Consider the following 27545-nt stretch of genomic DNA (forward strand, 5'->3'; position numbering starts at 1 on the left):
AAATACAACGAGCTCTGTAGGTCCAGTTAGAAGACAGGAATATGATGTTAAAGAAAAACTCAGAGTCCAATATATTAAGCATACTTATTTACTTAATCTATACAGAATCGAGTAGATAAAATTTCAGATTCACATTAGTGAAAAATCTCTACAAAATGTTTTTGAAAAGCAAAACAAAAACTGCCTGTTCATTTATAATTTTTCGTCATGAAAGCAGACATGGGTTGTAAAAATAAAGCAGTGTGTTTAGCACAAACTAGATTTCTGCATCACTTTTTTCACAGTTATTTCCATCTACAGTCCAAAGAGGTAGATTTTCTGCAACACCTGAGAATTGAACTGTAACGTAACCAGGTGTAATGAAAGGAAGGACAAAACGTTAGAGATACAGCCCTAACTTACTTGTGTACACGTATTTGGGTCTTGCATCACGTATCATTTAGCTTTTTGCAGCTTAATCATGGTGAAACTGTCAATCAGGCCCCAGAGTGTTGACAATTAGACGTACTTATTTCAGGCTACATCAGTTTACAGCCCAGGTTCAACAGTTTATGGTAGTGGGAGAAAGGCATTAATACAAGTTTACTTAAAAACCCTACTGGAGCCAATTTGGCTGCAGACTGGCAGTGCAAGAGCCCGCTGTACGGCAGATCAGTCCGAGTGCTGAGCTTATCCCTTATATAAATTTGTATTTTTTATTTTCTTTTTTAAACAACACTCTTGAAGCAATGCATGAAACTGTATTGACTGGTTTCAGGAAGCAAAGTACAGCTCACCTTGGCCAGATAAACTGATACGATATGGGTATGTTAAGGGTAGGAAAAAGATATCCCCGTTTTAAAAGCCTTTCACTTGGGGCGTTCTGCTTCATTTACATATTAAGTCAGTAGCAAATATGTTTGTATTGCTGTTCTATACATCTGTCGCGTCTCTAAAAGCCCTTTAAAATATTCTTGCAGCAGGATCCGAAAAGTCACTCTTGCCTCCATATAGAACAAGCACTATAGAAAGAATTGTTAAAGATATAAATGTCCAAATAATAAATTGTAAAAATAGAAAACTGCATGTCCTACCTTGCCAAGGGTACGATGCATCAGATAGATACAAAGTTTTTCACTTTTCCTCAGGAAAATTACTTCACGCTTAGTGTTAGCTGAAAACCAGTTCTCGCAACAACTATTTTTTTTTTTGTTTAAACAGTTTGATTCTACAAAGCAAGTCATTTGAAAAGCAAGTCTGAGATACTTCTTTCCAGTAATTTTTTTTATGCCATATGGTTAGCACGATTAACGTTTCAAAGCTCTGAGTCTAACTTGACCGACTGCTCGTCGCTACCTTCTTTTCACTCCTGCGCTGTGCTCGGATGACACGCACAGAACCCGCACAGAGCCAGGAGAACGACGGCCAGCTCCCCCTTTGCTCCACCATTTCAGAAGTGTCAGTTTTGCACAGTTCCTCTCAGTGGTATGAGCTACAACACGCTTATCAGGCCGTACACAGCCTTACTCTCTTTCAGAGACAGCTACATTATTCCCACGTACGTTACTACAGGAAAAGGATTAGGAGCTCAGTGCAGCCTGAACATTCAAGTAATTTAGCCACTAAACTGTCAAGGGCGACGAGGGTGGGAAGCTCATTGAGAGATGTGCTTGATTCAGAAATCCCCTCCCAAGTAAGTGCAAAGAACTTTAAGTACCAGAAAAGGCTACACGTTTGTATTCCTTAAAACGACAGCAACCACAACTAGAAAGTAAGCACATGGCAACTAAAGTTAAGGGTAACCTGTCGTTATTTCACACGCTGTCTTGCTGAAGAATAAGCGTTGGTCCTAGTCTGTCTTGGGAAAAGTCATCAAAATGAGGATATCAATTTATTTTTTTTAGGAAAAGACTATATGGTTTACTGTTAACAAGGGAGCTTTGCTTGTGGTATGTTACTACAAGAATTTGAAGTACCATCTTTACCAGATAACCTAACTGGGAAGGCACTCTGCCAACTGGTACAGCTTCGAGGCTGAATGTGCAAGAAATTCCATGTTGTACTTAGGAAAAGTATTTGAATCTACATGTTCAATTATAACCATTATACTCTTAACTAACGCTTAAATACATCGCATACAAGGCTATTAGAGAAAGCCTATATGCCACACACTCGCGTCTTCTACATCTACAGCAGTAAATGTCTATTCTCCAGCCCTTCAGATAATCCAGAGATTTGTCTATGGACAGTAATGGATTTCTCTAGTCAGGAAAACCACGTGACGGACACCCTGCAGCCAAGAGGGAAGAACGTGACCAACACCTGTGCAACAGGCTACACAACTGCAAAATTCCACTCGGTAACGCTGCTGTACATTTTCTCACACATTTATATTTAACATGTTCACAGGTAGGGCAAATAGTCCAAACTAACCTTTACAACACAACCCTGAGAAGTCTGCAAGAAGTTGTACACCCTGTTTCACCAGCTGCAAATTAATGTATTTCAAAGCTGTTTTTTCATACCACAAAGTACATAAAACCCTTTAAACATATCTTTTACTATATTCTGGACCTTTACTTTCGCATTCATATATATGAAAACATACTAGAGGGGAAAGCTGACTTTTACTGGCCATCAGACATCCTTATGTAGATTAATTTACTGGAAAAATTGTTAATCTTCTGTATGCTGAGTGTCAAATCAATGAACAAAACCAGAATGCTGTTCTTTAAACCAATGAAGTGACACGCTGTCACTACTTTCCCCGGAACGATGATGTATCTGTACACGGTCTTCCATGACAGTGATTTGTGTTGTGGGGAGGAAACGCACATGCATCCTTTTATGGAAAAATATTTTCTTTTAAAAAATGAGGCAGATGTGCAACACAGTTGTGGAAAATTTATAGTTTAAGCTATTTAAAGCTGCTATGCAGCTTCCTGTACCACATAAGTCCAGTAGTTCTAAGAAAATACAGATATGGTAGAAAAAGTAAGAAAATTTTCACCACAAAACCAAATAGTTACCACCAACAGAGAAAGTTATACACAAAATATATCTCTCAATACAGTGTTTACACTTCAGTTTAGTCTACAGATTCAGTGCCAGGAACAGGACTTGTTGAGACAGTCTTTTCAGAATTATTTGCCGCACGTGATTCCACATCAGGTTGGATTCCTGGTTCCGTGTCAGTGGGAGTTCCCAGCTCCTCGTGGAAATTGAGCGTGCAGGACTGCAACACCTGCACAGCTAGATCCACATCTGCTTCTCTGAGAGAAACCTGCTCCTTAAGGACTTCCACCTTCTCATTCAGCTCGTTCCTTTCTGTCTGAAGAGCCCTGCATAGCTTCTCCAAACGCTCCAGTTTTATTTGAAAGCCCTTGTATTCTTTATCTCTTACTGTTTTCTGAAGGACAAAAGAAAATAAAAGCTCTGTGATGCAACTGTGGGGTGTTTTTTTTTTCCTTAAAGAATCACCACCATTTAATCCAGAATATTAAATCTTAATTAATCTGGTAGGTCAAATTCCAGCTGCGCTAGAGCAAATTTGCTCAGCATACTTGACCATACACTTCAGACAATCTAAGCTGGAGTAGCAACAGCCACCTTTAGAAACAAGCAATGAGAACTATATAACTACATAATGCTAATTCTAAGTGAGGGCTCAGTATCAGTGAAGATCCTGATAATGAAGTCCCATAAAGCAGTCAGTTAAAGCCCAAACAACGGCAACTATAGGGAGCAGAAGGGCATACAAGCGGGAAATCTACAATCCAGCAGCAGAATCCAGGTCAGAAGGTACCATACTGATGGTGGTCTCTGTTTTTGTAAGGAGGTAGTTAGGAAAGATAAGCAGTGCTATAGCAGAACCTATGTAACCTAGCACATGGTTTAGCAAGATCACACCTAATGAACAGACATTAGACAGTGAAGGCAGAACTCTGTGCTTATGGCTCGTGTGAAAACTGTTTTAGCTCCTCTCTTGCTGGACCACAATTAAATAGTGGCATCTCATGACCTCAAAAGCAGCAGCACTGCAGCAAAGTAACTGATGCCTTGCGCATGGGTTATTTCCTTCATGTCAGTCTTGTATATTTAAAATAGATTGCTATTGCAGCACAGATTGAACTTCGCTCAGCATATTAAAATATATTCAATTCATTCGGCTTGTATGATTTCATACACATCATTCCACCAATTAAACAGTAAGCAAGGAAAGACGAGGCTGAGTATTTTGTGCGTCATGAGTTTAGATTTATACAGCAGCTTTTTATTTTCCATATCGGAGGAGATTTACATTTACACAGCAGAAAACATAAGGCAGACAATCCAAGAGGAGGCTACTGTGTATTATTTCCAATTCTCTAAAACTGAAAAACTGTATGACTTTCTCTAGGACACAGACTCTAGTTTAGCCATACTGCTGTTTAAAAGATAATTACCTCTTCAGCCATTTGCAAGAGAGCCTTGTTGTTGTTTTCCCATTTTGTACGCCACACTATGGTTTCCTTTTCCAGTTTCTTAATCTTCTTCGTCATCTACAGAAGATAAATAGAAGACCTAATTTTGTGGCTTGAGTTGCAACACTTGGGAAGTACTGTTACTTCCCAAGTCCAGTTTGAACAAGTTATTTTACAGAAAAGCCTTTCTGCACGAAATCAATCCCACAAATACAGATTCAGCATTCAAAGAAAACAAGACTGATTGTTAAAAGAAACAGACTAGCAACCTTCAAGTACAACTAATAAAAATCTCCAGGAAAATAAGTTTTAAAACAAGCACAGCCAAAAAGACCAAGAAGTATTGTATGCCTCTGATAAAACACTGAAAATGGGATTTAGGTATTAGGCAACTATGTCAAAAACCAGAAAAAAATTACACTTCTCTTTCCATAATATGACAAATTCTTATGCCCTATCTTATGATCCAAATTAAATGTCCAAGTACTCCATGTATTTTCAGGAGGCAAACACTGTTATAAAATCTGAAGTGCATCCCGCTAAGACCACACATTTCTAGATTACTTTTAATGAAACTCTAAGTAATCCTGTAAGTACCTTTTCCATTTCTTGCCTGAAGGTTGTAAAGAGTTCATTACTTTTTGCCATGGTGGTCTGGAATTCTTCAAACTTGTCCATGTAAAGAGAAAGCTGTTGGGAAAGAGGCAGGAACTTTAATCTGAACAGCTGTATACAACTACAAAAACATTAAGGTACAAGGGAAAATTAAAATAGTAGAAGATGAACTTCTTTTTATCTTTTTTTATACTATCCTATGATTTCCATTTGAGAAGCATGCAAAACTTGTCTGAAAACATGCTACTCAAATTACATATGAAGAGATAGTTCTGTGTTTATAGAACAGTAATATATTCTAAAGGAAAATATATCCTATGTTTAATAAAATGCTGGAAGGCATCACAGTTCATCACAATCTCATTTTTGCTTCCCAACCAAAAAAACTGCCCAAACACCTCTGGACACTAATATACAGGAAATTCAGCCCATGGTTAGTGAAATTAAACTTAGAAAAGACCTACCTTTCCACCTTAACCAGCCAAAGCTAACAACCAAGGCTGGGACAAAATAAACGTGATTGGTTCCAGAAATCAAAATACACATTCACAACCTATGAAAACTGCCTAGTGACCAAAAATCATGGAAAGAGAATATTGACAAGAAATTAATTTAATAGTGAAAAACATTACATTTTAAGAAGTGAAGGGCACTAATGTTTGATGACAGAAATTTTTCTTGCCCTACACTACAAGGTCAATCATCAAGAAGGAACTGCAATTCCTTGCAGTTGCAAGGTCAATTAATTGCAATCAATTAACATAGTTTTTCCACAAAATGCATATTAGGTTATGCTTCTTATTAAGAAAAAATTACACTACCAGTGTTGTGGGTTGATGTTCTGAGAATAAATGACCATTTACCAGGAACTTCTTACTCTATTCTGAAGAGTAGTCAGTTCTCTCAATTCTTACATTGGGGGTTGCAGGACAATACAATTCAGAGCACAGAAATACTGTACTTTCCTCCAAGAGTAGAGGAAATTTCACAAGAGGAATTAGTGTACCTTGTCAACAGCAGATCATGACACTCTGCCATTTTTGTGACTGAACTTTCTAGCTCATCTTATTCTACAAAAAAAGTAAGTTGGCCCCAGGAAACCACAAACCATACCCATTGTTACTATTAAAAAGCATAACAAAAAGGCAGTAGGATTTTAAATAAAGGGAAAACAACTTGGAAAAAAATCATAAAAGTCTTAAGTGCAGCAAAAACCTATTTGGGAGAATCTGGATATTAATGAGTCCAAGTCATTGGACACCCTGCTGTGTGTGTGTATGATTACATTTAACTACGCATATACACACACTTTAAATGTAACAGTTGGAAAGCCCGGAAAAGAATGAGGTACATACACCAAGTGTGAAAAAAGGCCACGAAACAGAGCTTGCAAGGAGACTTGATACAAAACCTCACAAAACTGAAGCAATAAGAGGTATATAGTAAAAGGAATAGCTACTGCTTCTCAGATGCTATGTTAGTTTAACCTATCATTTCCCTTTGCCTTACGTGCTGAGCTCATTTGTGGCCAATGACTGCAGGTGATCCAGAACCACAGCACAGAAACTGGAGACCATCTCTCCACTCTCAAGAGAGGATTTTGCTGTAGCATTTACAGCACAGCCACAATTTGAATATAGTAATTGTTTGTGGATAGAGACACTAAGTTTTAGGTTACTAAACCTCTGTCATGGCTTAATCCCAGCTGGCAACTAGGGCCACACAGTCACTTGCTCACGCCTACACCCCTAGTAGGGTAGGGAGAAGAGGGAGAAAAGGAAGGGAAAAGGAAAAAACCCTCATGGGTTGAAATAAAGACAGTTTAATAAAATATTATTAAATATTTTATTACAGAAATAGGAAGGAAGAGGAGAGGAACGTAACAGTAATAATAACAACAACAATAATGTTAAAAGAATACACAAAAAAGTGATGCAATACAATTGCGCACCACTTCATGATTCACTGCCCAGCCCATCCTGAGCTGTGATCCCGGATTCCTGTCTCCCTCCCCTGGCCACCCCCCATTTATATACTGAGCATGACATCTGTGGTATGGAATATTCCTTTGGCCAGCTTGTCCTGTCTGTGCTCCCTCTCAGCTTCCATGGGAAGCTGAAGAAGTCCTTGACTAACATAAACATCACTTAACAACAACTACACACAATATGTGTTATCAAATTATTCTCATACTAAATCCAAACACAGCCGCTACTAGGAAAAAAGTTAACTGTATCCCAGCCGAAACCAGGACAGCCTCAATAACAACAAGGATAAACACGACATTGCGTGCTCCCAATCCTCCACAACAGAATGGGATGGAAACAGTAAGGAACAAATTCCAAAACCTGCATGAGTAAAAATCCCCACCCAACTCTTTATAGTCACAACAAAGGCCTCTCTGGTCCTGAACAGCTATAAAAAGAAAATAAAAATATCTCTGGAAGCGAGAACAACAGTTTCAGAGAAACCAAGGAATGGTGAAGAAGTAGCCTCAATGATAGATTCTTAAGCTTTCATATATTCTATTCTTTGTAATATTAACACTATTAATTTAAAAGGATACTAGGTCCAGCAACTCAATATTTAGCATCTTCCAGTAACAGTACACTTCAGATGTATTAAACAGCAAGTACAAAATGTCAAGTCTTTATACTTCACACTTCACTGCTGAAGAGTTACTGATTTAAGACTTAATTAAAAAAATAGCAAGTACTTTTCACAAGTAGTATATTGCATCTGATGAATCATAACACATAGTTCATTACAACCACAAATATCTTATTTTCTTTTCAGAACAACTGTTATTGAAGAGCACTCCATTAAAAAAAAAAAATACCTGCTGCTTCAGCTGAGCTTCTTGTTGCTTCATTTGTTCACATTTGTGTCTGGACTCAGTAGCTTCTTTTAGCAGCTAAAAAAAAAAAATTGCAAAAAGACACATAATGAAGAAAGTACTCCTAAGAATGGCTTAAAGAACTTGATCTACGATGAAAAATGAACAAAGAATATCACCATCGAAGGGCCATTCAATCATGTTTTCTCACATGGGTTTTTCATTACTATACTATACTTTCATATACACTATTCAAAGCATGTGCTGGCATGCAGAAATTATTTTTACTGAGACATTTTTCTAATTGGTAGCATGAGTCAATGTTTCTATTTCTGTAGCAAGTTTGAACTGCCACACTTATATGAGTAATTCATTAAAGAGCTGTATGTAATTTATACCTGTTTTTTAACCTAAATTATTTTCCACCTCCATTTTGCCAGTCACTAATATCACTTTCACAGACTAGTTCGATTTTGCATCAACTCGACACCGTTTTGTACATTCATCTTTGAAGATATTTTCATCAGCTTATGATTCCAAAATTATGTTTTAATAATACAGAACAATCCAACACTGGGTGATCATTTTAAGATTTTAGGCAAAAGCCTTGCTCCTCTTCTTTCTTGCTAAGTTACAGATACATAAGGAGCATAAAAGAAATCTTCACTTGAGCATTATTTTTAAATTGGAAGTTAACTTCTTGGATGACTGCAAGTAAATTATTGATTATCAACATACAAATAAAACATCAGGTGCAGTTTTGGGGACAGAAAGTTCAGAAAAGCATACACTTTATTCTGCTTTTCTTATTTCTTATAGCATAAAACCAGAAGTTACAACTACAAGACAGCAAGAAAGTACCTTTGGTGTTTCAGTTCAAAGTATTTGCTAGTCTATGGAAAATCTAAATGATATCCAGCACGTGTGCTGAGAAAATGGAAACAGTAAAAATACTTGCCTGTGAATATGACATTAATATTGTAGGGATCATACAGACATACACAAAACTCAAGTCTTGATGTTGAAATCTATCCTAACTTTCAGAAGACAGACAGTCCCCTCAGTTTGCTTCATTTACTTTAAATAATGAAAAATCTGTTTTGGTAGGTTTTGTTATTTCTCTTAACATACATAGAATTCACTTACAAACTCCCTTTCTCGCTGATGTTTTTCTTCTGCTTCTTTAATAAGATGGGTAGTTTGCTGAAGTTTGGCATCCACGAGTTGCTGCTGCAGTTCTTTATGTTTGAAGACTTTATCAATATGCTAGAGGAAGACAGAAAATCATATTAGTCAAATATAAAGAGTGCACGGGTCAATTAAGATAAACGTACACGTGTGGGGAGATGCATACTGTTTACAAGTTTAATTCAGAAGAAAAAGCGACAAAGACTGTTTTACGTGCTTTTTTCCTCCTGTTATTGCCATACATTAGAGCTACACACTTTTTGTCTTTCACAGAAGCCAGATGCAGATTTTATTAAAGTGGTACGATACTGTCAGTCATTTCACACCAGGTGTTTCAAAAATCCTGTAACAAGTAATCTACATCCTTTTTTCTAAAATTCGTGTATCTATCTACCTCTAATCCTAATTGTACTTTGTTACATCTAAAAGCTCTAGTCCTCGTCATTAAAAAGGCTCAAAATTAGCACAATTTGCAAGTTTATTTGGCCAACAGAATTCTACAAATCATTGAATTTTGCAGTTTTACTTCCATCCATAAAGCAGCACAAGGCAGTTTCCTACCTTGTCTCTTCCCCAAGTTATAAATATTCCAAGAGCACAAAAAGTGGTGAACTATAGTGTACAGAGAGCTTTCTAACTGATCCAGATTTAAAAAAAAGGAACAAAACCAGTTGAGAAATTATATTCCAAACCTATGCCAACTAAGACCTAAGCTGTAGAACCCCTTGAAGCTTAGTTCTCTCTGTGACAAGGAGAATTGGCTGTTTTCCATTACTGTAGTTTAGACTGGCTATCTCACATACTGGTGCCAACTAAAGCTAGCTCAGTTAGCCCTAAAATACAGTCTTTTCCGTGACACCAGTCCAAATATATTCTTAAAGCATGATAGCTTATTTTGATTCCATGCCAACAAGAAGAGCTACATACACAAAGGAGCTTGCCAAAAACCCCCAACCTTAATGAACCAAAACAAATAAGACAGAGAATAAACCATATGCCCCCTCCCATTATAGTGTGAAATTATAATTCAGAAGAACTTCAAATATTAATACATATTTATGTTGGAAATAACCTTTGGAAGCCATTCAGTCCACTAAAACTAGGGTCAACTTCAAATTCTGATCAGGTTGCTCACACCTCGCCCACTTGAATTCTGAATACCTCTCAAGACAGACTCCACAACCTCTGGACAACTTATTTCTATTTGACTGCTTTCACTGTGCAAGACTTTTTTTCCAACGCACCTTGAATTTAGATATGCAAAACCAGACAGGAAAGGCAGGTAGGGGGCCAAACAGCTACTTAATTATTCACAGCAGTGAAGTAAAAAGACTAATTTTAAATATATATATATATATACACACACACACACACCATGGCTGTAAAGTATTCGGGTTTTTTCTCCCCTTTAAATAATTATCAGATCCTTACAGTCAAGGAACTAATAGAATCCCATTAAAAGTATAATGTAAGCACCTCTTCTCGCAATGCATACTGCTCAATGAGTTTCTTCAGTTTTTCCCCCAGTTCAATATTTTCCTGACGGAGCTTGGCATTATGCATATCGTGCTGTTCCAGTTGAGCCTGAATTTCATTCAGCGTAATCTGGAAGTGTGCAGTTCCTTCTTTCCGTTTTTCTTCATATTCACGCGCTTGACGCATGTTGTCTTCCTTTTATGAGAGAATATTAATGTGTTCAAGCCAAACCGTGCACTTTTTTCATATTTTTGAGTCAGAAACAACGGTAATAATTCACTTCTGTAAAGTTTCAAGTTCTAGAGTGCTAGAGTTAATATAAGCCACAATCATAATATGCTATGCTGACTACCCATATGAAGCGCATGGAACGAAAAACCTAGAAATCCCAAAGATTTTAGAGAATCTTGTCCTTATCACTACCAACATTACTTAGAGGCTGGTATTGTAAGATGCTACATGAATACCTTTGCAAGCGTAAGAGTTACCCAGATGTTAGAAACAGCACTGATGAAATTAATGAAGTTTTCTACAGTGATCACAGATAAGACTCTCTTGGCTCTCTTCCATTTCACTCCTGTTCATTATATTCTGTCAGAATTAAGCCTTTTCTGATACCCTGCCATTTCATACTACTGTTATTTCACTTGTGCTATTTTTTCCAACAGTCATCAGCACAGGTCCCAGAAACAAACGTGGCAAGATCACATACTGCAAGTAATATGACCTATGAACCAGTCTGAGGGGAAAAAAAGATTAGCGAGTTGAACTATCCCCATATTCTTTACCTTAAAATCAGGTACACTTACACCACATGACACATCCTCTGCAGGTACAGGTAATGGACAAAGTGGAAAGTAAAAAGCAGCGGTCCTGATTTTAAGCAGTAATCAGCAAGTAAGATTTCCACCACTACTCACACTGTAATTTATGTAAATAAACTAACCTTCAAAGTCTTGTTATGACGCTGAAGCTCCCGACAGAGAGATTCCAGTTTGCTGCGTGCCAAAATGGCCTTGCCATGCTCACTCTGCAAGTGGACTTTCTCCTTCACAACTTGTGCTTGCTTCTTCTGCAGTATCTTCATCTGCTTTTGAACATTCCGGCTCTCCTCCAACTAACATTAGAGAGTGTATTTATTAAACAAACATAGGTGAAACTATCTTTATGCATCTAGATCAGCAGACTGAACAAACTTTTAAACATTTCAGATGAAAGCAAGGAAGTCAGTAATTTCATTAAGATCCCCAAGTTGATCTTAAAGAGCAACTCCCATCATCCTACGGAAAATTTGAGATGTGTAAGGACACAAGATGAGAACATACAAATTGCAACTTAACAGACATTTGGCTTTAAGGAACAGGGACCACGGACCTGTTGACCCTGGGCTATCATCTTGTGTTCAGCTACAGGGATAGGGCTAGCCTTGAGAAAGGAGGATGTAGCAGATACAGTTAAAAGCTGACTGAGACTGGCTTTTCAACAAGTCACAACTTTTTCCACTCTCTTGTCTGTAAGGTACATACAGCTGTTTATCCAACAGGTCTTGTTTTTACTATCAAAAAGAAAACCCCACATGACTGTGTACAGAGTTCATTCTTGTCAGCAGGAGCTCCTACCAAAGGAAGCAGTAATTTATACAAGTTTTTAAAATGCTAAGGTATTTCAGAAAGGAACAGATACAACTAGCAGCCCTGATAAATCAAGTCAAATACTATTAAAGCTGCACAGCCCAGACTTTGTTGACTTAAGAGATCTGTAGTCTCAACCATTTGAAGAAAAATTTTTATTTTGTTTCCTTTAGGCTGCTTAGATGGTAGACAACAGCGTTAAACTTTCTACATGGTGTCAACTTCAAAATCTATTCTATGAATATCCAGTTAATGCAAGAAACTTCTATTGACATCTAGTTGAGAGTAAGTTCCATTATACATGATTTTTGGGCTCCCCGAGAAACCGTGGTATTTAGTCTGTTCTATTGTAAGAAGGTAACAATGTTAAATGCAACATTGCACCTTACTAGATAGTGCCTCAGCACACCACAGGAAAAGAAGGCCGGCAACAAGGAATACCGCCATGACAGAGAAGAATACAATGCTGGTTTTCTGAAAGAGCTCAAAATAATGCTAAAGCATAGAAGAAAGAATAAATAAAGTTAAGGCCCTCCACGACAACAGTAAATTAAATGTATATTTAATCTAGTTTAGAGAAAAGGAGCATTAAGGAAATATTTGACATCCAGACATAAAAAAGCCCTTTTCTTGGGTGGCCATAAAAAACACTTCAAGTGGCTGTGCTGTTTGCATACCTATGAAACTTCAGGCCCGTAAGAGTATGCCAGTGTGAGACATATCACCAAGGACACAAACCTTCCTGCATCATAAATTGATCTCCTGATAGATTCCAAATTAGGAAAAAAAAATTGTGGAAGATCTTTTGCCAGGAGAGAGGCATTCCTACCTTTATTGTACAGTCCTTTTCATGAGACACCACTGAAAAACCTGACAGTGAGCTTTAAAGATGATGAATCTTTAAAAAAAGAAAAAGAGCATTGTAGGTGCACTGTCATAAACAGTTCAAACCTCTGCTGGCATTAAAGCTGACACCTATGCCAGTGGTTCACCACCACTACCATGAAGAAAAGAATGCATCTTAAAAGGAATACAACCAGATCCAACCTAAACTTTCTAAGGGGAACAGAGTACCTCTAAGACTCACTCAGCTAAAACAGAGCTACTGTTACACCCGGACAAGCTCCCACCCAACTTCCCAGCAGTTCTGAGCATCATGCGGAAAGCAACTGGTTTTCTACGATGGTGAATATCTGTGGACTCTGAATGCTTACTCTACCGATAAGACTATGGATCCTCTTCCTGGCAGGGGAAAAAAACATAACGTGAACCCATCTCTCCTGATTGCCAAGCTTCCTGAAGGAAATTAAAAATAATTTTGTCTAGCTGTTACCTAATTGTTTTGAGATCCTTCCTTCAACAAGAAAACTCGAGTGAAGATGGTTCAGACTGTTCTCTTTCTGCAGAAGCAGGGAATTCATGCCAACCTAGCTTCTCATGCAGGCCATCAGGATCACCATTGATTTGACACAGGAGCTGTTCACTCAAATACTTTTCTAACAGACATGCACAAGCAATTGTTCATAAGAACTAACTCATTTACTGCATTTTTCTCTCACAAAAATCAAAGCTCATTTTTAGGTGGGCTCCCCATTCTTGAAGTGCACTATTGATTTAAATGAGAAACAGTAATACTTATAAGTGACTTCTTAGAGAAGCTGCCGGTTTTGAAGGATATCCACTCATGTGAACAAGAGCATGCATGTAAGAAAACATGAGGAAAACAAAGCAAAAATGTAACAGACCTCCAACGAGGACTCAGAATTTCCTAAAGAGAACTAATCTTAATTTACTTTTAGTGGTAAGTATTGCCTCTTGTGAGTGAAAAGACTACCTGCTAGCTCATCCACAAAACTTTGGAGACATTAATAATCTCAAAGGAAAAATAAATTTATTTCAGAAGAGTTATGCCATGTTGTGCAGCCATTATGTCATTTTCATAAACGTTTTCATATATAATACACTTGACATTTACAGAAGGCAAACCGTATGCTTTTTTCCAAGATATTCAGTTATCTCTTCAGGTTTGCATTCATTTTATATCTACAAACATGGTGGGAAAACATATACATGCAGTATTCCTAGTCTTTCCATTCTTGTCTGTCCCTGTCTCAAGATGAACAAGCATTTTTGTCTCCAGGCACATTCTTATGAGCCTTCCACACACTTCCCCCCCTCCCAGTTTTGCCATCAATTAATTTAGAGAATAAATTATCATTTCTCCTACTTGGGGTGGGAATATACTTCATGATTAATCGCTGCAAACATTTTGCCTTTTTGGTTTGTTACTGAAGAAATGTATACTTTTCTATCCATTGCTTTGCATGATCAGAAAACACAAAGCAAAATTAAACCTAGATCTTTCCAACTTCTCCTACCCACCAAAAATCACTAAGGACATGAATACAACTGACACTTTTTTTCCAATCTCTCTCATTATCACAATACATCCTTTCCCTTTATCCTAAAGGATATAAATTATAAAATGCTAGCACAAAAGCATTATCAACAGACAGCAACTAAGAAAACAATTACTCCCAAAAGATACTCTTAGCTTTTCTGTTAATCCTAATGTTATGCTTCAGCACCAAGTTACCAAAAAGTTATCATAACCTATTTTTTTCTTTGGATTTATGCAGTCACGTAGAAGTGAAATCACTACATGCAAGTTTGGCTGAAGCAAAACTCATAATAAGCCTAAGCGTGGGTTTTTTTTTTTTCCCTTCTTCCTATCAACACTGTGAGACACTCAGTCATTAACTGTCCTGTATTAGAAGTTCCTGCATTCCACAGTTAATATTAACACATGAATAATTCGTGCTATCTTTACAAATTACTTACCAGATCAGCATACTTCTTGCACAATGCTGCCAGCTTTTCCTCTGGCGTAGAAAGTGTGTTCAAGGCTTTCATTAACAACAGCACTTCTTTTCCTATGAATTGGATGAAAGACAACCATATTGAGAAAAAACAAAGCAGAAAAGAACCATGAGATATTAGTGTGAGTTAAGTTGTTCTTTAAATTGTTAAGCTGCATAATCCTAACAGATGACAAATGGTAAATCATCACAGGAAGAGTAAATTTGTCTTGCCTATGTGCCATTACACAACTTGGATAGCAAAAACTTGGATTACTTTAATCTTAAACCACAAAAATATTTTTGTTTTCTGGTTTATAATAGCACAGGAAAAAAAAAATGAAAGAGTGAAATTTAAAAGGTTAAGTTTTGCTAATAAAGGATACTCACACAAATGTTTTTACTTGTGTGTTAATACACAAATATTTAAAACCTTGGGAATTTAAATATTGGCAGTGCTTTGGTACCATTGAACACCACAATCCCAAATTTAGAAGTTAATCCCACAACTGGAAAGTTTAAAAAGTCAATTTGTAATTAACACATTATTATTATTATTATTATTAAAGTTCCAGTAAGAATAGCGCTACCAGCAGAATTCTTATGTATGCATTAAGAACTATTTTTTCCTAAGCAGAAGTACACATTTTCTCAGGACATCCTGGTAAAGATGACAAGTTTTGGCTACAAAGTAAGCTTGAGACAGAGAATATACGTATTTATTTTACAAAAACATTAAAGCCATTTAAAAATCAAAATGCCAAAGAGAACATACCCAAAGTTTTTTCTTTGTTTTTTTCACTCTCTGGATCTTGTTGGCCATCAGGTGGATCAGTACGGGCTTCTTCTCTCCCAGGAGTCTCCTCCCGAGACTCTTGAGAGCAGCACACGGACCCTGGGTGCTTTCTATTCTTTGTGATATACTCAGCTTCTTCCAGTGCACCCGTGTTTTCCAGGCCGTAACAGTTGGACTGCATATGCTGCAATGCTGTATAGGACAATTCATTGCACTTGCTGTTCACCAGCTGATCCTGGTTATTCATTCCCATCTCCTGAGATCCAGCTTCTTCCATTGCACCACCAACCAACTTCAGAAAGGAAAGGAATAAGTGGAAGTACATGGTCAAGCAACTGTATTTAAAATGAAAACTTAAACCTTTCTTTTGCATAGACAAATAAGAATAAAAGACGGGTATACAAATAACTATACAGAGAATAAGCCTAAACAGCGATAAAGAAAACAGCACACACCAGCCCAAAATATTAATTACTCTATTATGAACCAACCTTGATACCTTGTCATTGCAAAAATGTTTATGCTCTAGAAATTAGAAGTTCACACAGAAATCTGTTCTTAAAGCTCCAAAACAGCTACCAACTCAGCTGTTAAAGCACACAATCTTTAGTGAAAACATTTCTCCTTCATAGTTCTTAAAAAAAAAAAAAGTATCTCACAAATCATCGCTAAGTATAATAAATGTAAAACTCAGCAAGAGTTTAACTAGCTTTATGTACTGTTATTTGAAAAATAAGGTACAGAAATTGAGACAGGAGGACACCATTATGAAAAACAACTTTATTACACGTTAGCTTCATAAAACCGAAAGACATCAGCTTTATAATAATTCAAGAGACATACTTCAAGAAAGAAGGGGAGAAAATTAACCTGCTAGGAAGTCTAAAGAAATCCACAGAAATACACTGTTTTGATAACGTAGAGGGTTAGAGTTTAAACTACTTCAATCAGAATGCCAAATATGATTGTCAGGTAATGACTGGGTAAAGTCTGTTGTTATAACAAGAATGATAAACAGGACTGGGAGCACGTCCATTTTTGAAATGTTAAAATTCACATCTATGAAATCATCACAAAACTGACTACTAACTGGCTTCAGATTTGCACCCTATTACCTATGATTTTTAATAATACATCATTTCTACTCAATTAAGCAAAACTTTCCTGAAAGATCTCTTAAACCCCAAAATGTTTACTCATTTAACTAAGAAGTTAAACATCACCAGTTTTAACACCGCAGTGGTATGTCTGTAGTTTGGAACAGCACACCTGATGATACTCTATATCTTATGAAGCAGCCACACTACCAGACTCCCCTCTCAATCACCAGAACAACATTCCCAATTTCTAGAAACACTTCTGAGAACTTCAGTGGTGTTTGGTTGGGCATTTTTTCTGTTTTGTTACACTACAGAGGGCGGGACTCGGGACAATACTTGGAAGTGATTGGGTATTTTTTTTGCTGTCCATTTACTATCCTACTATACAACATACAAGTTAAAAGCAGATAAGCAGAGCTGAACTGACGCTACTGCAAAAGCAATGCGATCATTCTCATCGATTTATTTCCCAGGAACTGAAAGTAAATTTCCTTAACAAGTCACAAGGAATTATAAAAACAGGGCTTGTTTATATTCACAGTTATGCTGTTTAAGCACAAATTAATTTCAGATTATCTTATATTTTAATATTAAAAATTTGCTAATTCTTAAAGCCAGGAGTTTGCATTGGGTTTTATATTCTGCACAGATGGACCCTTTTCCTCTTCAAAAGGAATTAGCCAACATTGAAGGAACGCAGCCAACACTAATAATACATCGTGAGATATATTTCAACTCCCGATTTGTTCAGTATACTTGGAAGAGTTATTTAAAAAATCATTAAACAAATATGCATTAATGTTGTAAAAAAACCCATCTAACAGCTTAGTTGTCCTCTATACTTAAAGCAAGTCTCTTGCTTTAGACCTTTATCTCCAGGCAGATTCATTCTTGAAAAAACGGAATTCATACGATACCTTTCATGAAGGACAAAGGTTTTTAACTGCAAATAATCTATATAGACATAAAGGAGCAATTTTTGACTTATTAAGGAAGATTCACTTTGCACTGCTCTTTACAAGTGTGGAAATGATGCACATGCTTTACAGAAAAATATAAAAGCACTGCAGTTTTATCATTTTCCAGTCATGTCAGACCATGTACTTGATCAATACCTTGCAAAGGTAACGCAGTAATAGAATTGCTGTAACAAATAACCAACCCCGACATTTAACAGTTGACATTTTAGATCAGTAAAATGCCTATTTTTTCCTTAAACTGTGGGGCTTCCATTGGCATGGGAAAGGCTTACCCCTCCAAGTTTAGGGTCAGCTAAATAACCAAGAGATGCTTCTTAAAAAAGGACAAGAGATGTGAAACCAGTAGAGCTCCCTTAATCTTTTTGCAGGTACCAATGGTTGAAACCATGCTACAGATCTTCCCTAAAACACAGGATTCATACAGAAGCTCAAGACAGTGCGTCACATTACATGGACAAAACAGGAACGATCAGAGGTATCTGAACACAACATGATACCAAAGTAGAACTGCAGTACCAACACAACTACTAAAGCTTGCAGGTTTTCCATCACACAGAACGTGAACTTACAATTCAGATTCTCCTGCCTAAGAAGCTCTCCAAAAGGTAGGGAAAGTCAGCTCTAAACTCAAAAGTTTCTGGGTTTGCACAGTATTTCCAGACTTACCAAAATCCATAAACAGACTCAGAATTTTCTTTTTGAAAGCAGAGCACAAAATTGCCAGGAACTCCAACAAGCAGCTGAGAAGGCCTGACTGGCTGCGGCTGTGGTTACACATTGAACAGCAGCGGTGCCCAAACAGCGCTCTCGCTATCATTTCATTCCCCTTTCTCATACCTGCCTCTGTTGTGCTAGCAACAATGTTCATGCAACTTGTTCTCACACAGTTCATAGCCAGATCAGTACCTCAGCCCAGTTCACTGCACAGCAACAGGCAATCCTGCCAACCAGAAGTGCTAGCACGACGGTTGGAAAGAAGCCAAAGCACGAGAGTCACTAAAAAAAAAAAAAAGTCAGTCTAATCACAGACAGAGCACAAGGAACTAAAAAAACACCTTATCCTAACCACAAGTACGTAGCTAACATTTGACTACTGAGGTACTGAAACACTGTCAGCAAGAAGACATTCATGAGCAGCACTGCTTCAAATTTAGGCAACCCAGAGATTTCTCATATGAGAAAATTCTGCCATTTCTGGGGAAAAAAAGAACAACTACTGGCAAGGGCATACATATGACCAGTATGTCACGAAATGCCCACCTCTATTAGTAAACCATCATAGTAACCTAAACGTCTGTCAATTCAGAGCTGGCAATTAACATGCATATTCTAAAGCATGTGGAAGTTCCACAGAGTGAAAACCACCACCTCATTAATTCAGCAGAGCTTTTTGTAGAAGTCAAATGAGGTGTCAGTCCAATTCTTTACTGACAATAATAATTTCTTAACGCTGAGTATTCTCTATCCTTTGTCAAAAAAACCCACAAGGATTTTCAGAACTTCTGCCTTCTCTGTTAGTCTTCAGAGAATGAGTCTGAAATAACCTTTAAAATACTGAAGAAGAAGGTTTGTGTACAAGTGTCTTGTACATCTCAAATATATGAGATATACCACCTGCTGTGGGTGACCCTGCTCTGGCAGGGGGATTGGACTAGATGATCTCCAGAGGTCCCTTCCAACCCTATGCTTCTATGAAATTTGAAAATAACAGCAATAGTGAAAAAACTATAGAACTTGTCAGCCTTCTCTTGGTTTTCCAGTGAACATGGAGCAAATCCAAGCTTACTGACAAGCAAACATGTTCCCTGCAAAACCAAAGCTCAGTGTGGCAGTAGACAGTTTTTGTAATAATATCCAATTGCCTCAAATACAATTAAAAATTGGTGACCACAGGCTAGAATACTGTATTTAAAGAAACGGTTCTACCAGCAACTAGAACAACTTGATAACATAGAAAAATAATTACAAAACTCCCTACCAAATAGTCCATAAGTTTTGTCAAAACTGACAGTAGTGGCACAACATACTAAAATTCTAGTGTATTTAACCTACATTAGAAAGTGTTTTTTCCATTTTAAGCAGAGAAATGTGCTATTGCCTGACAAAGGCCACAAACACTAATAGCTAGATGACTTCCTGATTATGACTAACAAAGAATTTTCTACATTAGCTGTCACTTTAGATATTAAAAAAAATAACCAGAAGTCTAAAGAGCCTTCTTAGACTCAACTTTATTCTTAAAATGCTTTAACTACAGATAGTTTCAGATTTGATCTGCATCAAGCTTCAAGGTGGAGTATAGCAATAATAAGCATCACATTGAGAATGGTTAAGTACTAAACTGTATTAGTATCATCAAAATTGTCCCGTTCCCCTCCCCTTATTGAGACAACGGTCAGAAAAATTACAGACCCCAACTATTACCTCTATCTTTTCAAACGTATGCTCATCAGACGAGTGAACTTCTCAGTTTAACATTCCAGCCAGAACAGAGCACTTCCAACAGCACATTGTATAACAGTGCTGATTCAGTACTGACTGAATAAAAACAAAACAAAACCACCCCACCAAAGACCTTCTACTGAAATCACCGCTACCTTTTCTAGCTGCTACCGTGCTCTCTCAGCTTCTAACTGGCTTCCAACCTCCAGCTTCTAACCAGCTTTAATAATAGGTACCTTATAATCTGACAGACCAGAATTAAGATTTTTACATACCTAGAAAGATTTTCAGTGAGAAACAAAAAGAGTATGTTGCACAGACATGCCACTTCATAAGATCACAAAATTATTTATCAAAATTCAAAACTACCATTAAAAAATAACATACTTGCCACCTACCTAGCTGTAAAACCAGCTATTACAAGACGCTTACATTTCTGAATAAGCATATCATCTTCAAGCTACTTAAGATAGAGTTACCGGCCAAACAACTCCAGGATGCCTGCAGGAAAATTACTGGTAACATCTCTCCTGCTCACCCCAAAGTTTTCATTCACTCTTCGGCTTTATTCTCTCAACTTGTACCTTGATCAAAAAAGGTGCACATCAGGAAAACTCTACCTTACTTCATACCTAAAAGATGAGAGTACAAGAGAGGTATCTATTTATGAAACTGGCTATGATCAAAAGAGCCTAAGCCAACTTTACTTCAAACGATACTGCTTCAGTAACATGCACCACATGTAAGGACACAACAGGCACCTAGGCAGAACTAATCAGGAGCTAATCGGTGCCACTGGAGGCAGCCTGGGCTGCAGTGATCATGCACTGCTGGAGTCTGCAGTCCTGTGAGGGTTAGGCAGAGTGAAGTCAGGACCCTGAATTTTAGGAAAGCAAACTTCTACTTTTTCAAAGAGTTAGTCAATAGGACCCCCTGGAAAACTACCCTCGGGGACAGGGAGCAGAACAGAGCTGTCAGATCTTTAAGGACAGAGCACAAGAGCTCTCAATCCCCAAGTGTAAGAAATCAGGAAAGGAAGGCAAGCAGAAAACACGCAGGCAGTGGTGGAAGCTGGGGCAGGTATCCTGGTAAGATTACAGGGATGCTGCCTGGTTATGTAGAGATAGGGTCAGGAAGGCCAAGGCACTGAACTTAACAAGGGACACAAAGAATAATAAGGGCTTCTACAGGTATGTCAGCCAGAAAAGGAAGGTCAGAGAAAGCATACCCCCCCGATGAACAAGACTGGCAAACTGGTAATAACAGACAAGGAGAAGGCTGAGGTACTCAACTTTTTTGCCTGACCTGTCACTGGCAACCTCTCTCCCCACACCTCTTGAGTGGATGGACTGCAAGGCCAGGACCGGGGAGAAAAGTCCCTCCCACTGTAAGAGATGATCAGGTACATGACCACCTGACGAACCTGAACATACAGAAGTCTATGGCACCTCATTAGATGCATCCCGGAGTCCCAATGGAAATGGATGATGTAGTTACCAAGCCACTCTCCATGATATTTGAAAAGTCACAGCAGTCAGATGAAATCCCTGGCGACTAGAAAAAGGGAAACACTGCACCCACTTTTAAAAAGGGTAGAAAGGAGGATGCTGGGAACTACCAACCTGTCAGCCTCACCTCTGTGCCTGGGAAGGTCATGGAACAGATCCTCCCAGAAGTTATGCTAAGGCACATGGAGGACAAGGAGGTGACTCAAGACAGCTAGCATGGCTTCAACAAGGGCAAGTCCCATCTGGCCAACCTAGAGGCCATCTATGACAGAATGACTACATCAGTAGACAAGGGAAGAGCTACACATGTCATCTGCCTGGATTTCTGTAATGCCTTTGACACGGTCCCCCACAACATCCTTCTCTCTTCATTTGAGAGATATGGATTTGACTGTTCAGTGGATGAGAAATTGCTTGGATGGTCACATCCATAGTGTAGTGGTCAACAGCTCAATCTCCACATGGAGATCAGTGACAAGTGCTGTCGTTCAGGGGTCTGTTTTGGGACCAGTACTGTTCAATATCTTCATCAATGACATAGATGGTGGGATCAAGTGCACCCTCAGGAAGTCTGCAGACAACACCAGGCTGAGTGGTGCAGCTGACACACCTGAGGGACAGGATACAATCCAAAAGGACCTGGATAAGCTTGACAAGTGGGCCCACGTGAACCTCATGAGGTTCTATGAGGCCAACTGCAGGGTCCTGCACCCAGGTCAGGGCAAGCCCTGGGGCAGGCAACAGGGCACCCAGGTCAGGCAACCCCTGTATCAATACAGGCTGGGGGATGAAGGGATTGACACCAGCCCTGCCAAGAATGACTCGGGGGTGTTGGTGGATGAACAGCTGGACATGAGCCAGCAACATGCACTCACAGCCCAGAGGCCAACCTTATCCTGGGCTGCATCAAAAGAAGCATGGCCAGGGGGCCGTTGGACCTGTTGGAGTGGGTCCAGAGGAGGCCACGAAGACAGTCAGAGAGGTGGAACACCTCCACTACGAGGAGAGGCTGAGAGACTTGGGGTTAAGCCTGGAGAAGAAAAGGCTCTGGGGAGACCTTATTTAAGGGGGGCTTATAAGAAAGATGGGGAGAGACTTTTTAGCAGGACCTGTTGCTATAGGACAAGGGGTAACAGTTTTAAACTAAAAAGGTAGATTTAGACTAGATAGGAAGAAGAATTTTTTTTTTTTTTTTTTTTTTTTTTACGCTGAGGGTGGCAAAACACTGGGACAGTGTTCTAAGTGTGACAGGTTGCCCAGAGAGGTGGTAGCTGCCCCAATCCCTGGACACATTCAAGGCCAGGTTGGATGGGGCTCTGAGCAACCTGATATGGTTGAAGATGTCCCTGCTCATTATAGAGGAGTTGGACTAGATGACCTTTAAAGCTCCCTTCCAACAAAAACTATTCTATGAACTTATCCTACCATGCCAAAATGCAATATGAATGGACTTATTTTTTTTTGTTTTACTTCCTACAAAAGTCTGTAACATGCAGCATTACCTAAAATATACTTTGCTTGTTATTGGTACTACACATACTAAAGTACCTATATCTTATACTCCTGTGCATACACACATTCAGTCTTTCCCTAAAACACCTCTCTGTACCTCTTACGAGAAGAAACCATAATTAGTAGCTACACCAACATCCTTTTCTCCTATATGTTAGCAAATTACCCTAAAAAAAGCACTGGCATTAAACTATCAAAACATCTACATTCCCCATAGTAGCAGTTGGCCTGTACTTGAATTGAAAAAAAGACTTGGAATTGCTAATACTTTTTAAAAATATCCTGGAAGCATTAGAACAAGCATGAGTATATAAAACAGATTTTCACAACTGTAAGACAACCTAAATATACAAGTGTCACTGTCTCAGATGGGATGGAGCTGGCAGCAAAATTTTTTTTTGCTGGCAGCTGGTATAGTGCTGTGTTTTGGATTTGGGATAAGAAATACTTTTGATAGCACGCTGGCATTTTCAGTTGTTGCTAAGCAGTCAAGGCCTCTTCTGCTCCTCACTGTCCTACCAGTGACCAGGCTGGGTGTCCACAAGAAGCTGTGAGGGGACGCAGCCTGAACAGCTGTCCCCAACTGACCAAAGGGATAGTCCATACCATATGACATTGTGCTCAGCATATAAAGCTGCAGGAAGAGGTGGATGTTCAGAGTGATGGCATTTGTCTTCCCAAGTAACCATCACACTTGATGGAGTCCTGCTTTTCTGGGGATGGCTGAACACCTGCCTGCCAATGGGAAGCAGTGAATGAATTCCTTGGTTTGCTTTGCTTGCGTGCACGGATTTTGCTCTAGCTATTAAACTGTCTTTAACTCAACCCATGAGTTTTTTCTCACTTTTACTCTTCCAGTTCTCTCCCCCATCCAAACTGGGGCAAGTGGCTGCATAGCTCTAGCTCTGCGCTGGGGTTAAACCACAACAATAAGCGAATATGTCATCATTCACTCAGCATCAGGCTCCAGAAAAGACCACTTGAATAACACTGCTCAGCTGACTACATTTTCAAAGTTATCACACATGCAACTGGACATCAAAGCCTTATACTCATTATCCTTACCAATTGCATAAAAAAAATCTTGTATGTTATATTTATCATAACTGCTTATGGTCTATAACAAGTTTTAGGCTTCCTGCATCTCAACAATTTACTTTTACCTATCAACACAGGAAAACTTACTTTGAAAACATCTGCAATATATGTTTCCTCAGTGCAGATACTCAAAAAGACTTCATTTAACATAACTGTATTGTGCTGAAAAATCAGTCATTCTTGGTAGTAATTTTATTCATGACTTCTCCATAAAAACTAGCATTTGTGGATGTCACAAAATTTGGGTTTGAATTTTATAGCAGATGCACCTTCATCCACTCGTCTAGACACAATAATTCAGGTGCTTGTAACCACAAGACTAGCTTATTAAGATTATTTCTCCATGCAGTATTTCTCTATACTGTGCTCACTGACCTGAATGATCATGCAGTCTAATTATACCTTTCTGAAAACCTGATGGCCTCTGAGGTGGCTTACCCACTGAACTAAAATCTTAGTTGTAAGATCAGAAAGTCATTTCAAACAAACACCTCACCCTGTTCTGTCATTACCTTAAAAATTATGTTCTGTGCACTCATTTATCTACTTTCAAAATACTGGACTGAGGCACCTGCAGTATTGCTCATCATTAGTTTCAAAGCATTGCAAGGTTAGAAGTCCCAACACAGCAGGAGGACGATTAACAGATACCTACTTTGGAAATCTGTATTTTATCTTTATAAAAGTCAATACGGAGTCCATGTTAATAGAATTCCACTATTAATACTGCCGGCCTTACATTCAAGATATGGTATTTGGTACTGGTTCAGACGCTTTCTCACGTGACCCCTTATGGTCCTTACTTTTTTCTGTTACCCTTCCCATGCTTCTTGCTCTGTCTTTCAATGGCCTTATGACACAGACGACATTCCTGCTTTTAAAAATATTTATTTTTTTTTTCCTTTACCTCAAACATAATCTCAAAGAAAAAAAAAACATATTGGTTTTGCATCATTTTTCTTCTCTCTGCTCTGAGAAAAGATTAGAAAGATCTCGTCCCTGCTTTAGCTCAAGACACTAAAAACAGTTACTGTAATTCTAGCAAAAATTTCACTAGAGGAACCCAAAGCTTAAATGGAAACTTTCAGTGAATTTATATGCAGGGCAAAGTGCTGCACATTTCACCATCCCTTTTTTAATGCAAGCATCTGAGACAGGTGCTAATTAAGAAAACACTTAATATAGCATGAATCACTTCCGCTAATGAGGTTTCACTTCCTCTTTACTCTAAACCTAATAGTTTTCTAGTCATCCACAGTACGTTTCTGGAAAAAGCAGGGTAGACAAGTTCTGAATTCCCAATGCAAACAGGTCACAAGGAACCTAAAAATAAAGAAGCTCCCGTGTTCCAAGGCAGGGGGAGGGAAATCTGCAAGAGACCGCTGAAGGATTTTTAATTCACAAAAAAAGTTCAAAGTAAAATTTGCTTAATACTCCCTGACATATTTTGCCTTTCTTAAAAATGAAATTCTGTTTGACAGTGGGTATATGAAATACAGAAGATGCTGGTTAGTTTGATGATTTTGTTGTGTTGTTGTTTGTTGTTTTTTTTTTTTTTAAAAACATCATCATCATCTGCTTTCATAGCGGACACTAAAGTTACTTAGAAGCCACTTCCTAGTAAAGAACTTCAGAAAACACGCAGTGGAAGAGATGTTTTTTCATTGAGGAAAACTAGCTCCACAGCCTCCTAAATCTCGCTCCACCACGAAAAAGTTACTATTTCTGGGATGTTATTATCTTTTGTAACACAGAAAAGAAATTCACCACAAAAAAAAGCCACTTGAATTTATGTAAGGACACAGGATGAGATACTACAGAGGCACATGAGACTACCAAGGTAGTTGTGTCACATAAAACACTGTGTTGGTAATATTACATACAGCAGCTGAATTACAGCACATTTTGAGTCTTTGCTGTTTGGTGCCCAAATACACATATTTTAGACTTTTCCTATGTAAAAACTCAACCAGAAATTACTGTCACCGAGGACACCAGGACACCGTTGCCTTCAGCGTCGTTTCAGTAGAGAAAGGGAAAAGAGAGAAAAGGCCGTTTTTACTTATTTCGAAGGGTAAGGAAAACACTCCCGTCGCCGCCCCCGCCCCCCCCACCGCGCTGGAGGGAGGCAGAGCCACCCAGGCACGCCTCGCACCTCCGCCGCACGGCTCGCACCGGCACCGGAGTCGCCCGACACTGCTGGGCCGCGGTCCCTCGGCCGGACCGGGGAGGGGAAGACAGACAAAGCCGGGGCCGCCCGGCGGAGCCCCCCGGGGCCACCCAGACCTCGTCCCCCTCCGCATCCCCTTCGCCGGGCCCCGGCCACGTGCTGCAGCCGCCAACGGCCCGCCGCGCGCGCGAGGCAGGGCCCGCCCCTCGGGGGTTTGGACGAGGGGGGGGGAAACACCCGCGGCTCCCCCGGGGGAAGGCGATGACGAGACTCTCCCCCCCCGCCCACGACACACAGCCGCGGCTGCAGCCACAGGTCCGGGTCCAGCCCCGGGGGGGGAAGCAGAGAGGAACCTGGCCTGCTCCCCACAGCGAGGCGGGGGGGAGCGGCAGGGGCCCTGCCTGCCCCAGCACCCGTGCGGGCCGGCGGCGGCGGAACGCGGAGGCCGCATGGGGACGGGGTAGGCGAGGAGAGGGAGCGCCCTCCCGCCGGGCCCGGCTGCGCGCCGCCCTCACCTCCGGGCTGCCGCTCGGGGGGGCCGCCGACACAGTCGCCGCCGCCGCTTCCTCCTCTTCCTCGCCGCTCTGGCTCGGCCGCCGGCTCCGTCCCGCCGCGCTGTTGCTGCTGCTACCGCCGCCGCTGCCTCCTCCGCGCGCTGCCTCCGCTCCGCGCGTCGCCATGATGTGACGGCAGCATCCAAACAAGCTGCCGAACCGAGGGAACACCGGAAGCTCTCCCGGCCGGCCCGCCCCTTCTCACGGCGGCAGCCAATCGTCGTGCAGTCCCCCCCTTTCAGCCCCCGCCCCATCTAGGGGGGGACTGGCGCCCTCCCCTCCCGCGGGCTCCCCGGGAGAGAGGCGGACTGCGCTACCCAGCCTGCCCTGCGCGGGGGC

The 27545-nt window shown here is 39.7% G+C and overlaps 1 protein-coding gene across 1 annotated transcript; it reads right to left on the reverse strand.

Moving 5' to 3' along the window:
• Positions 1–72: 72 nt before the first annotated feature.
• TXLNG (taxilin gamma) lies at positions 73–27545 on the reverse strand. Its single transcript, XM_074605728.1, has 10 exons — positions 27168–27545; positions 15822–16134; positions 15030–15121; positions 11504–11674; positions 10558–10752; positions 9040–9159; positions 7897–7971; positions 5040–5132; positions 4425–4520; positions 73–3388 (listed from the first exon to the last, which is right to left on the reverse strand). Exons 1-10 carry the CDS (start codon positions 27330–27332, stop codon positions 3068–3070), a joined length of 1641 nt encoding a protein of 546 aa, XP_074461829.1. The 5' UTR covers positions 27333–27545; the 3' UTR covers positions 73–3067.

Source organism: Larus michahellis, chromosome 1, assembly GCF_964199755.1.
Source record: "Larus michahellis chromosome 1, bLarMic1.1, whole genome shotgun sequence".
Taxonomy (NCBI): domain Eukaryota; kingdom Metazoa; phylum Chordata; class Aves; order Charadriiformes; family Laridae; genus Larus; species Larus michahellis.

Bases quoted from the DNA above. Each gene is read 5' to 3' on its own strand.
- TXLNG (XM_074605728.1), bottom strand. From the start codon at position 27,332: ATGGCGACGCGCGGAGCGGAGGCAGCGCGCGGAGGAGGCAGCGGCGGC. The intron at 15,122-15,821 runs GTATGTTCTCTT...TCCAATTCATAG, and splicing joins AAACAAAGAAAAAACTTTGG to GAAAAGAAGTGCTGTTGTTA. The intron at 10,753-11,503 runs GTTAGTTTATTT...CTCTCATAAAAG, and splicing joins GTCATAACAAGACTTTGAAG to GAAGACAACATGCGTCAAGC.